Below are 14,125 nucleotides of genomic sequence, written 5' to 3'. Positions count from 1 at the left end.
ACCCTCATTACATTCTCCAATCACCTGCTAAACAGAAAAAAGTAAGTACAGTGCTGATGGTTTTCCTCGGATCCGCGGAAATCCGTGATTTTTGTGTCAGAGGAGGAATTTCCTCCTTAAAAAAATGACACTTTTCTCAATCAAATTTTCTGGCTTTGAGATATTTGATGTGTGGTGGAACAAACTGGTGCAGCTTCCCCACTATCCAGAAGATAGCTAGAGTAGTTTATATCATCTCATTGGCTCTAAAAGTGGGGGGTTAGTGAAGTAAACATGTGGCGTAAATAAAACCATTCATAATTTTTCTCCTTTTCCCCTTTTTGTCACCATCAGCACTGACATAATGTCTTTTTATTTGGAGTTCAGCGCTCAGGCATGGGTCGATCAATGTGTTTGTGTAAAAGTTCAGTAAATTTTTGCCTTCTGAATTGGCAACCCTAAAGAAAGTATGCCAGGATTTAAAGTTATATATTTATCATTGCAAAGTTGGAAAAATGACTTTCAGTTCAGATTTAGTCTTTGTCATGAATAATGAATTAAAAATTTTTATTGTTTAAATTGTGATTAAGTCTGTGTTTAAAATCATCTGACTCCTACTCAAATAATTGACTATGACTCAAAATGATTGATAGTTTTAAATATTTATACATGTTTATTATTGTTATTATTACTGTAATTATTATTATTATTATTATTTTATTATCATTATTGTTATTATTATTATTATTATTATTATTATTATTATTATTATTATTATTATTATTATTATTATTACTATTATTATTATTATTATTATTATTATTACTAGTGCTTACTAATACTACTACTACTGCTACCACTACTACTACTACAACTAAGTTGTCAGTTATTCAGCGTATCAAATTATATTGTTGAATTTGGCTCTGAGGTGGTGGATAGGGATGTGATGATGATGATATAATGATTATTGTTGTTGTTGTTATTATTATTATCATCATCATCATCATCATCATCACCGTTGTTATTTTTATTTCCAGCTCCAAGTGAGCGAGTCTGAACTGGAACTTTACACAGCCAGGGAATCGGCGGAGACCAGGAAGATGGAGAACTTGAAGAAGACTTTGAAAGACGCTGCGGCAGCCCTGGAGAAAAGAGAAGAGTGAGTTGTTTCTTCCTTCGTGTTGGACTTGCCAACCTCCCTACTTGGAATTGGAAAAATTTGTAGTTTTCAGGAGTAATAGCATAGTAGAGATTATAACTACCCTTAAAAATGACCAATTTGTGTTTAAATACATGACATGAATGCTTTAAAACCCTTTCTATAACGTACTAGCTCTGGCAACAACACTTTGTTTTCAAGAAGTGTGTTGAATTCTTTAGATTATTGTCAATCAGGACCTGGAAATACAAAGTTCTACAAAATTTTCATTGTAGTAATCTGGATTTGTTACAGAGTTTTCAGAAATTGTCTTAGTTTTAGTTTAGATGGAGTGGGTTGTCCTGATAGCTCACTGATTCACATGCAAAGGAACCAAAATATTGATAAGGACAATATCATTGTCAAAATATAAATCACCCAATTTGCTCAATTGTCATTGAGAGTTATTCCGTTGTTTTGTCCCCGCTTTCTCATTATACTATAGTCAATGATAAGTATGAAAAGGAAAGGGGAGAGAATGCAACCTTGTCTTACTCCTGTTTCCTCGAGAAAAGGTTCTGTGAAGTTCATTGTCATTTTTTACACAGCAGCTTGGCTTATTATATAAAGCTTTAATCGCATTGATGACTCTCAGTGGCATACAGTAACTTAGTATTATGCACCACATGCTGTCTTTATGAATACTATCAAATGCCTTTTGGAAATCAATAAAGTAAAGATGTAACAGGATGTTCCATTCATTTGATTTTTCAATTATTTGACAGAGGGTTAAAACAGCATCAGTACATCATCTTCCCTCTCTGAATCAACACTGATTGTCTCTTTATTTGTCATCAAGTTTCATTTTGATTCTTCCTAATATGACAAGGGCTAGGACATTGCTTGGTAATGACATCAACATTAGTCCTCTCTGCTTGGTAATGACATCAACATTAGTCCTCTCCAGTTTGAGCAGTTACTGAGGTCTTGTTTCTTTGGTGATGGAATGACTGTTCCAATTTTTCAGCCCTCTGGTTCCCATAGTTTATTATATAATTCAGTTAGTTTTACCTATGAAGAAGTCCTTGCCATACTTGAGCATTTCTGGGTGTATTTCATCGATGAATGATGATTAATAATGGTAATAATAATAATAATAATAATGATAATAATAATAAAATGATAATGATCATAATAACAAAATAATAATGATAATAAAATAATTATGATGATAATAATAACAATAATAAAATAATGATAATAATAATAATAAAATAGTAATAATAATAATAAAATAATAATAATAATAATAATAAGCATAATAACAATAATTATGATGATAATAATAACAATAATCAAGGTGACTTGTTCAAGGCTACAGCATTGCAGGTGGTCTGACTTGGCCTAATGATGATGAAGATAGTAATGGAGTCCTTCAGAGCATAATGCCCATGGAGCTGGAGTTTATCCCGGTTTCTATAGAGTCAAACGGACACTAGCAATTGCTTACTACTCTTCGCATAGGATGCTAGTCTATGGCATGTACATTCCACTAGATATATCAGATCCAGCTACCCAATCACATCCGGTGGACAAGACAAAATCTCGACTGCTGACTCGGTCCCTTTGCTTGTGAAGCGTCGGGACAACCAATGATAATAGTAATAGTGATTATAATATGTATAATATATGAAAGAATGTCATTTGAAAAACAAACAAAAATGATAATACAATAAGGCTTAACTCTTTCAGTGCCATTGGCCGCACTGTGCGACCAGAGCAGAATCTGTTCTACTGGTCAATGGAGGCACAATGCGGCTGGTCTTGAAGAAAGCAAAAATAATAATGTAATCCAGTCCTACTTTCTACAAAAGTACTATAAGTTGAACAAATGGTATCATTTCTTTGATCAGAACATTCAATTGGCCCTAGGGGTATTTTAATTGAGATTTTGCGCCAAATTCAAATATCGCTCTGTCTTAGCTTGTCATTCTCATGCTGCCTCAATCAGGTGTCAGCCATTTTGTGACGGAAATGCGAATATAGCCTAGTGCTGAAAGAGTTAAAAACCATCCCAATAAAAACGTTTCTCTAAGATGATTTGCTTTTTTTTTTTTTTTTTTTTCAGGGACATTGCAAAGATTGATAAGTATCTTCCCACTGTACAAGGCAACATCAACAATGGGAAGACAGAACTCAAACAAATGCTGGTCAATGAGAAACAATGCGAGGAAAAGGTCTGTATCTCTGGGTGGGGTCTTTTGACTTCCCGTGGTGGGCAGGAAATCACTTGTTGTGTCTTCTTTCCCCCGATATATTTTTTATCAAAGTTGTTTTCTATCTTGGTGGTCTTGGAATGAGATTACTTGGTTTGTCCTGGCCCTTGCCGGGTTTTTGGCAAGGAGGGAAACAGTCCAATGTATAGAGTTAGATGTGGGAAATTATTATTTTTTTTTCATTATAAATCATCTCTCTGTTAGTATTGTTTTTTTTGTTTTTGGTTTGAATATGTAATGGTTTGTATACATTTAAATGGGTGTTCATCCTGTGCTTATGTCTGGATGAGACTTTTAGGTGATCGCAAACTAAGTACATTGATTATATGCTCTTGGAATCTACATCTGTTCCCTATTTAAACCAATCTCCTTTATTTTCAATTGTAAATTAGAATTTTGACTATCCAATTTTTTTTTTTTTTCTCTTCAATTCACAGCGTCGCAACCTTCAAATCAAAGTGGAAGAGGTGAAGAGTTCCATGGCATCCTCCAAGAGCAAGAATCGAATTCTTGATGCCCTGATGGGTGAAAAAGAGAGTGGAAATATTCCTGGTATTTATGGACGTCTGGTGAGATCCTTGTTTTTAAGCTAAGGAGGTTTAAAAAATTTAAGCGAGTGATTTATCTTTATGTAGTCCTTCAGCACAATTAGGCCCCGGGAGCCGGAGTTTATTCCTGTTTCTATAGCCTGAAATGGACAATTGCAATTGCTTGCTATCCTTTGAATAGGACACGTCTATTGCAAAGTCCTTTCCATCTGATCAAACAGAACCAGCTACCCAATCGTGGCTAGGTGGGGTTCCTGACTTCCCATAGTGGCATAGGGAGGCACTTATTGTGTCTTGTATCCCTCTATATCTGTTTTCCAACATGCTTTCTGTCTTTCTCTTGATTGGGATTACTTGATTTTGTCCTGGCCCTGGCTGGGAGGGAAACAGTCAAATGTATAGTAAGAGTTTTGGGAGATATTTTTTGTCTTGTAAATCATCTCTCTGTGATGCACTGTATTATTTTTGTTTTACATGTATTTGATTTGTAAACATTTGAGTGTGTTCCTCATAGTGGGGACCTGTGCTTGTGTCAAAATGAGACATTTTGATGATCTCAAACTAAGTACACTGATAGTATGCTCTTGGAATTTACATCTGTTCCCTATTTGAACTAATCCCCCTTTGTCTTCTTCTTTCTTGGGTACTTTAATTGTAGTTCTAGAACTATTTACTATCCCATTTTCTTCCTTTTTACTGGCGCTATGACCTAAATGTGTTACAAGCGCTGTAAAACCCTTAAAAACAAATTAAAAACTGCTGGATGGGCAGGGGGGGTTAGAAAAAAAATCTCAGCTGCACCCGAGATCGATCTTGGTCCCTCTGTGTATGAAGCAAGTACTCGGTACCCCCTGATTTCTGTTTACACAACTAAAAATTATTCATATATTTTAATTTGTTTCAGTTCTGTAAATATATATTTTCTGCGCTTCTCCCTCCCCTTCATACAGGGTGACTTGGGTGCCATAGACGTCCAGTACGACATTGCCATCTCAACAGCTTGCAGGGCTCTGGACAACATTGTGGTGGATACCGTCGACACAGGAAAGAAATGTGTGGAGTTTCTCAAGAAAAACAACATTGGCCAGGCCACCTTTATCTTGTTGGAGAAAATGGAAGTATGGAGGAATGACACCAAAAAGAAAATTACAACGTCAGTATGATTTCTTTGAAAAGTAAATATAACAAAAATGAAAATGACAACGTCAGTATGATTTCTTTGAAAAGTAAATATAACAAAAATGAAAATGACAGCTTCAGTATGATTTCTTTTAAAAGTAAATATAACAAAAATGAATATAACAGCGTCAGTATGATTTCTTTTAAAAGTAAATATAACAAAAATGAATTTAACAGCTTCAGTATGATTTCTTTTAAAAGTAAATATAACAAAAATGAAAATGACAGCTTCAGTATGATTTCTTTGAAAGTAAATATAACAAAAATGAAAATGACAGCTTCAGTATGATTTCTTTTTAAAAGTAAATATAACAAAAATGAATTTAACAGCTTCAGTATGATTTCTTTTAAAAGTAAATATAACAAAAATGAATATAACAGCTTCAGTATGATTTCTTTGAAAGTAAATATAACAAAAATGAAAATGACAACGTCAGTATGATTTCTTTGAAAAGTAAATATAACAAAAATGAATATAACAGCTTCAGTATGATTTCTTTTAAAAGTAAATATAACAAAAATGAATTTAACAGCTTCAGTATGATTTCTTTTAAAAGTAAATATAACAAAAATGAATTTAACAGCTTCAGTATGATTTCTTTTAAAAGTAAATATAACAAAAATGAATTTAACAGCTTCAGTATGATTTCTTTTAAAAGTAAATATAACAAAATGAATTTAACAGCTTCAGTATGATTTCTTTTGAAAGTAAATATAACAAAAATGAAAATGACAGCTTCAGTATGATTTCTTTTTAAAAGTAAATATAACAAAAATGAATTTAACAGCTTCAGTATGATTTCTTTTAAAAGTAAATATAACAAAAATGAATTTAACAGCTTCAGTATGATTTCTTTTAAAAGTAAATATAACAAAAATGAAAATGACAGCTTCAGTATGATTTCTTTGAAAGTAAATATAACAAAAATGAAAATGACAGCTTCAGTATGATTTCTTTTTAAAAGTAAATATAACAAAAATGAATTTAACAGCTTCAGTATGATTTCTTTTAAAAGTAAATATAACAAAAATGAATATAACAGCTTCAGTATGATTTCTTTGAAAGTAAATATAACAAAAATGAAAATGACAACGTCAGTATGATTTCTTTGAAAAGTAAATATAACAAAAATGAATATAACAGCTTCAGTATGATTTCTTTTAAAAGTAAATATAACAAAAATGAATTTAACAGCTTCAGTATGATTTCTTTTAAAAGTAAATATAACAAAAATGAATATAACAGCTTCAGTATGATTTCTTTTAAAAGTAAATATAACAAAAATGAATTTAACAGCTTCAGTATGATTTCTTTTTAAAAGTAAATATAACAAAAATGAATTTAACAGCTTCAGTATGATTTCTTTTAAAAGTAAATATAACAAAAATGAATATAACAGCGTCAGTATGATTTCTTTTAAAAGTAAATATAACAAAAATGAAAATGACAGCTTCAGTATGATTTCTTTGAAAGTAAATATAACAAAAATGAAAATGACAGCTTCAGTATGATTTCTTTTAAAAGTAAATATAACAAAAATGAATTTAACAGCTTCAGTATGATTTCTTTTGAAAGTAAATATAACAAAAATGAAAATGACAGCTTCAGTATGATTTCTTTTTAAAAGTAAATATAACAAAAATGAATTTAACAGCTTCAGTATGATTTCTTTTAAAAGTAAATATAACAAAAATGAATATAACAGCTTCAGTATGATTTCTTTGAAAGTAAATATAACAAAAATGAAAATGACAACGTCAGTATGATTTCTTTGAAAAGTAAATATAACAAAAATGAATATAACAGCTTCAGTATGATTTCTTTTAAAAGTAAATATAACAAAAATGAATATAACAGCTTCAGTATGATTTCTTTTAAAAGTAAATATAACAAAAATGAATTTAACAGCTTCAGTATGATTTCTTTTAAAAGTAAATATAACAAAAATGAATTTAACAGCTTCAGTATGATTTCTTTGAAAGTAAATATAACAAAAATGAAAATGACAACGTCAGTATGATTTCTTTGAAAAGTAAATATAACAAAAATGAATATAACAGCTTCAGTATGATTTCTTTTAAAAGTAAATATAACAAAAATGAATTTAACAGCTTCAGTATGATTTCTTTTAAAAGTAAATATAACAAAAATGAATATAACAGCTTCAGTATGATTTCTTTTAAAAGTAAATATAACAAAAATGAATATAACAGCTTCAGTATGATTTCTTTTAAAAGTAAATATAACAAAAATGAATATAACAGCTTCAGTATGATTTCTTTTAAAAGTAAATATAACAAAAATGAATATAACAGCTTCAGTATGATTTCTTTTAAAAGTAAATATAACAAAAATGAATATAACAGCTTCAGTATGATTTCTTTTAAAAGTAAATATAACAAAAATGAAAATGACAACGTCAGTATGATTTCTTTGAAAAGTAAATATAACAAAAATGAATATAACAACGTCAGTATGATTTCTTTTAAAAGTAAATATAACAAAAATGAATATAACAGCTTCAGTATGATTTCTTTTAAAAGTAAATATAACAAAAATGAATTTAACAGCTTCAGTATGATTTCTTTTAAAAGTAAATATAACAAAAATGAAAATGACAGCTTCAGTATGATTTCTTTGAAAGTAAATATAACAAAAATGAAAATGACAGCTTCAGTATGATTTCTTTGAAAAGTAAATATAACAAAAATGAAAATGACAGCTTCAGTATGATTTCTTTGAAAAGTAAATATAACAAAAATGAAAATGACAGCTTCAGTATGATTTCTTTGAAGAGGAATGAATATAAAAGAATATCACAGCTTTATAAAAAGAAAGAAGAAAAAAGAACAAAATACCAAACACGGAATGTTTTGGGCTCAATGCCCCTTCTTCAACCAATGATAATGAAGGTGGAGGTGTGTACCCTGGCATAAGATATATGTCGAAGTCTGGGCACCGGTTGCCAATCCCTCTCAGTCGTATGAAGTAAGTGCTTTACCAACTGTACTATTGGGACCCCTGTATATTACTATGAATAAGTTAAAAACGGAATGGAAAGGTTTTTTAATTTACATGAAACTAAGGTCCGGTCATCGCACAACTTGATATCCAAGACATTTCAAGGGAGATAATCATGGGTTTGAAAAATTAAAAACCTTTCCTCTTCTACAGTTAGCCTTCAGTGCAGACCTGCTTCCTATTATGAAAAATTTTTAGAATTAAGAAATAATTTTGGCCCCCAATTTGAGAACCTCATGAGCATCTTTAAGTCATTAAAACTTATTGAAAATGAAAGTTGATGCCAGACAACATCATTTTAAGGTGTTATTTATTCCTTGTGAAGGTATTTTGTTGTTTATAAAGTTCACTATAAAAACTATATATTTTTTTCTCATAAAGATTGCTAATTTTTAAGTTTTCAAGTAAGCAGGTTTATCAATGCAAAAATAACATTACTTTTTTTTCTTTATTTTTCTTTCTTTCTTTCTCCCATTTCCAGTCCTGAAAACGTTCCACGTCTCTTTGACCTGGTTCGAGTCCCAGATGAGACATTGAAGACCTGTTTCTACTTTGCCCTGAGGAACACACTGGTGGCAAAAGACATCGACCAGGCCAGTCGTGTAGCCTATGGCCGACAACGATTCAGGGTGGTCACACTCAAGGGAGAGCTCATTGAAGTTTCTGGTAAAATTCTAAAATAATAAATAGAATAAGAGAGCATAAATACAATTTCTTTGTGAGGCTATGTGGTCTAATAGTATGACACTTGTTTTCGGGTCGGAAAGTCCTGGTCTTGAGCCTCATCCGGTGCATAGTTGAGTCCTTGGAAAAGGCCCTTTACTCACATTCTCTCACCGTACTCAGGTGTAGAATGAGTACCTGACCATTAACAACTTTGTCTCTGTCCGAAAAAAACTGTAATATTGCCTAACAGGTGTCATGTCCCGACTACATGTTAAGCGTTGCTGTTGGCCAGGGACCCCTTGTAAAGCGCTTTGAGCATGTTTAGTGGATACTGCGCTATATAAGAGCTCATTTATTATTTAATTTGTTTTTGTTTTTTCTAATTAATTTATTTAAGTGATTTGATTTATATGAAGTTGTTCCGAAAGATTATTTTTGTACCATTCTCTGTGAAAATAGTAGAAATCCACCATTGCAAGGTTGTTTGGAAAACTATGAAAATATATTTAATTTTCATCACTGTGGAGCATGAATACAATTTCTTAATGTTGCGAATAAAACCAAATGTCTCTTTTCTCATTTAAAAAATTTGAAAGAAAAAAATCTCAACTGCACCCACATATACAAACCCACAGGGAGGATTGAATGACTTGAATGACAGGATTAGAGGGGTGTGATAGGTAACATTTATGTGTATAAGATTTGCATGGTGTGATAGGTAACATTTATGTGTATAAGATTTGCATGGTGTGATAGGTAACATTTATGTGTATAAGATTTGCATGGTGTGATAGGTAACATTTATGTGTATAAGATTTGCATGGTGTGATAGGTAACATTTATGTGTATAAGATTTGCATGGTGTGATAGGTAACATTTATGTGTATAAAATTGGCATGGTGTGATAGGTAACATTTATGTGTATAAGATTGGCATGGTGTGATAGGTAACATTTATGTGTATAAGATTTGCATGGTGTGATAGGTAACATTTATGTGTATAAGATTTGCATGGTGTGATAGGTAACATTTATGTGTATAAGATTTGCATGGTGTGATAGGTAACATTTATGTATATAAGATTTGCATGGTGTGATAGGTAACATTTATGTGTATAAGATTGGCATGGTGTGATAGGTAACATTTATGTGTATAAGATTGGCATGGTGTGATAGGTAACATCTATGTGTATAAGATTTGCATGGTGTGATAGGTAACATTTATGTGTATAAGATTTGCATGGTGTGATAGGTAACATTTATGTGTATAAGATTTGCATGGTGTGATAGGTAACATTTATGTGTATAAGATTTGCATGGTGTGATAGGTAACATTTATGTGTATAAGATTGGCATGGTGTGATAGGTAACATTTATGTGTATAAGATTGGCATGGTGTGATAGGTAACATTTATGTGTATAAGATTTGCATGGTGTGATAGGTAACATTTATGTGTATAAGATTTGCATGGTGTGGTAGGTAACATTTATGTGTATAAGATTTGCATGGTGTGATAGGTAACATTTATGTGTATAAGATTTGCATGGTGTGATAGGTAACATTTATGTGTATAAGATTTGCATGGTGTGATAGGTAACATTTATGTGTATAAGATTTGCATGGTGTGATAGGTAACATTTATGTGTATAAGATTTGCATGGTGTGATAGGTAACATTTATGTGTATAAGATTTGCATGGTGTGATAGGTAACATTTATGTGTATAAGATTGGCATGGTGTGATAGGTAACATTTATGTGTATAAGATTGGCATGGTGTGATAGGTAACATTTATGTGTATAAGATTGGCATGGTGTGATAGGTAACATTTATGTGTATAAGATTGGCATGGTGTGATAGGTAACATTTATGTGTATAAGATTTGCATGGTGTGATAGGTAACATTTGTGTATAAGATTTGCATGGTGTGATAGGTAACATTTATGTGTATAAGATTTGCATGGTGTGATAGGTAACATTTATGTGTATAAGATTGGCATGGTGTGATAGGTAACATTTATGTGTATAAGATTTGCATGGTGTGATAGGTAACATTTATGTGTATAAGATTGGCATGATGTGATAGGTAACATTTATGTGTATAAGATTTGCATGGTGTGATAGGTAACATTTATGTGTATAAGATTTGCATGGTGTGATAGGTAACATTTATGTGTATAAGATTGGCATGGTGTGATAGGTAACATTTATGTGTATAAGATTGGCATGGTGTGATAGGTAACATTTATGTGTATAAGATTGGCATGGTGTGATAGGTAACATTTATGTGTTGTATAAGATTGGCAGTGATGGTACAGTGTGCCTTTTCCATCTTATGGACGAACTTGAGTCTGAGATTGGTCCCGGGTGCAGACGAGATTTTTTTCTGATTCTCCCCCCCTGTCCACCCAGCAGTAAATGGGTAGCTAAGTCTGTTAGATTTGGCAGAAAGTACTTTGCAATAGGCTAGCGTCCTATCCAAAAGGTAGCAAGCAATTGCTATTGTCCGTTTCACGCTATAGAATCCGGGAAAAATTCCGGCTCCGTGGACATAATGGCTGTCAAGGACGACCTGCATTATTTGAATTCTTAATTCACTTTCCTGGGCCAGATTTGCCCTTTGACATGGTGTCGAGGTAGACTGATTTTTTAGGATGGCTTTTTTCTTCTATTTTTTTTTTTTTGTTTTGTCTGACACCTTTCATACACACTTGTTCAGATCTTCATAAGTAAATTATTGATTTATAAAGATAACTATAGTGATTTCAATTTTTTTTTTTATTTTTTTTTTACTATTACAAACTACGAATTTTTAACTTTTCAAGTAGCCAGGCAGGTCTGCAATTCTTAAAGAAAACTTGTCCTTGTTTTCACACAGGTGCAATGAGTGGAGGTGGATCTACGGTGTGTAAAGGCAAAATGGGTCAATCTGTGGCCGTGTCGGATGTCGACCCCAAGGAGATTTCAAACATGGAGAACACATTGGAGAAGGTAAGGAGTAGATCGGATCTGACCCACCGCATTAAAACTGTTTTGTACTGAATTAAGAAATTAAGGAGCAGGCACTGGAGTAAGATAAAGAACTGACCAAGCATGTATGAAAGGTGTGAGACAAAACAAGAGAGAAAAATACAAGAAAAAAAAACCCATTGAACCCCAGACCTTCTGATTCCAAGGTCGACCGATTTTTGGGGATGTTTTTTTTTCTTGTATTTTTCTTTCTTGCTCTGTCTGGCATCTTACATACACACTTGTTCAGTTCTTTATCTGTATTGTACTGATGTGAAACCAATGCTGAAAATTGAACCTATAATCCAAAATATGAACCCCTCCTACCCACCCCCCACCCGCATTGATACAGAAATAATATATAAAGTAATAAACAAAAAAAAAGAATATAAAACAGCTTCAAAGAAAAAATAACAAATTACCAAACATGGAACATTTTGGGCCCAAAACTCTTCTTCAGTCAACAACAACAAAAAAAAAAAACAATTAAAACAGAAATACATTACTTAAAAACCATCTATCTGGGTTTTTTAAGTAAATATATTTATGTTTTAAATCGTTTTTTGTTGTTGTTGGCTGAAGATGGGTTTTGAGCCCAAAACTTTTCGTGCTTTGTAATTTGTTCTTTTTTGAAGCTACTATCTTCAATTTTGTGTATTGAAATAATAAAACCTAAAGCATAAGTTTTCTATTCCCTTTTATTATTTAGCTGAACAGAGAATGGCAAAACTTTCAACTGGACAAGGAGAAGATAGAGGACAACATCCAACAAAATGAGAAAGACCTGGTCACCATGAAGCACAACCTCAAAAAGCATACAGTGGAGGTGGAGGTGAGAGGTTAACACAACCTGATTACTCGGCTTCTTTCTCTCTTAAAAGTCTCAGATAGGTTATATAATAATTTTGTTTCCAAAGTGGAGGTCTTGATTGCTCATTTGGTAGAGTGGTAGAACACTTTCATCACACACAAATGGGCTGGGACTGGTCGTAGCCATTGTAAACTTATAGCCCGGCACTGACCCAAGAATGACGTCAAAAGACAAGTCTTTGCCCACAAAAGATAACAAACCGTGAGTTGTATTCAATAGTTTAACCAATTGAATCACTTGTTTCCTTGAGCACTACTATTGACAACTCACTGGACGATGCACAAACCTAAAAAATGACAGCAAACTATAAGTCCTAGTGGGTTCTAGTGTCAGGCTATCAGTTAACAATGGCTGCGGACTGATCCCCGGGTGAGCTTTTATATAGCGCAATCTCCACTAAACATGCTCAAAGCGCTTTACAAGAGGTCCCTGGCCAACAGCAACAATTAACATGAAGGTCGGGACATGATGCCTGTTAGGCGATAGGGAAAGAGATTAGTGGAAGAGTAGCGTCCCTTGATTGGACGTCACTTTACAGAGAGAACGTCAATTTGGTTTTGAAGTGTCTCAAGCCGCTTTCACCGAAAGCGAGGACGAGAGACGCATGCGCACAACCAACATGACATTCTCTCTCTAATAACTTTTCCGCCGGTGACGTCACAGACTATGGGTGACGTCCAATCAAGGGATGCTACTCTTCCGCTAATCTCATTCCCTGTATTACAATAGAGACAATGCTGTTAACGGCCAGGTACTCATTTTACACCTGAGTACGGTAAGAGAATGTAAGTAAAAAGCCTTTTCCAAGGACTCAACTATGCTCCAAGCGAGGCTCGAACCACAAGACCACATAGCCGCACATCCTGTCAACCAACAGCAATTGGGTAGCTGGTTCTGTTAGGTCTGATGGAAAGTACTTAACGAAAGACTAGTATCATATCCAAAGGACAGCACCCAAATTTTATTTTCCATCTAAAGATGTGATGACTGGGATAATCTTTGGTTCCATGGGTCATATTTATAGTTTGAAGAACTTGTATGCCCAGGAGTCATCCGTGCATAAAATATTGAGATTGCTCAATGAATCAATAGATTTTATCTCGTGTTATCTTTAGATATTCATTATAACTCCTTTTGTAGTCTCTAATGGGAATAAACCAGTCAAGTTAAAAATGCAATAAAGACAACTTATGATGTCATTGTGTTATTGACTTTAACAATTAATTTTCCGTGCTCTGCACGGACTGAACTTGTATTGAATTTGGACAGCATAAATTGTTACGCCATTTAAATAATACAAACTAAGGGGAGTAATCCACAGCAATTTGGTGTTATTTTTGTTAACTCTTTGAACCCACTTCTAAACTCGTCGTACGTAAAATATTTTATGCTTCTCTGATATATTTATATATACTGACTTAAGCAGTGATTTTGTAGGA

General features: G+C 32.8%; 1 protein-coding gene across 1 annotated transcript in view; it reads left to right on the top strand.

Annotated features, from left to right (window-relative positions):
* LOC144956021 (structural maintenance of chromosomes protein 4-like) overlaps positions 1 to 14,125 on the top strand; it is a 54,425-nt gene that overhangs the window by 17,803 nt on the left and 22,497 nt on the right. The window contains exons 12-18 of the mRNA XM_078886309.1: positions 1,017 to 1,138; positions 3,246 to 3,354; positions 3,831 to 3,962; positions 4,892 to 5,094; positions 8,624 to 8,808; positions 11,685 to 11,797; positions 12,525 to 12,647. Coding sequence (XP_078742435.1) covers positions 1,017 to 1,138; positions 3,246 to 3,354; positions 3,831 to 3,962; positions 4,892 to 5,094; positions 8,624 to 8,808; positions 11,685 to 11,797; positions 12,525 to 12,647 — 987 coding nt within the window. The remainder of the gene's footprint in view (positions 1 to 1,016; positions 1,139 to 3,245; positions 3,355 to 3,830; positions 3,963 to 4,891; positions 5,095 to 8,623; positions 8,809 to 11,684; positions 11,798 to 12,524; positions 12,648 to 14,125) is intronic.

Source organism: Berghia stephanieae, chromosome 10 (genome assembly GCF_034508935.2).
Source record: "Berghia stephanieae isolate SIO BIC M18660-M18661 chromosome 10, UCSD_Bste_1.3, whole genome shotgun sequence".
In the NCBI taxonomy this organism is placed as follows: Eukaryota; Metazoa; Mollusca; class Gastropoda; order Nudibranchia; family Aeolidiidae; genus Berghia; species Berghia stephanieae.
The sequence above is the reverse complement of the archived record's forward strand: the minus strand, read 5'-3'. Positions and strand labels throughout refer to the sequence as shown.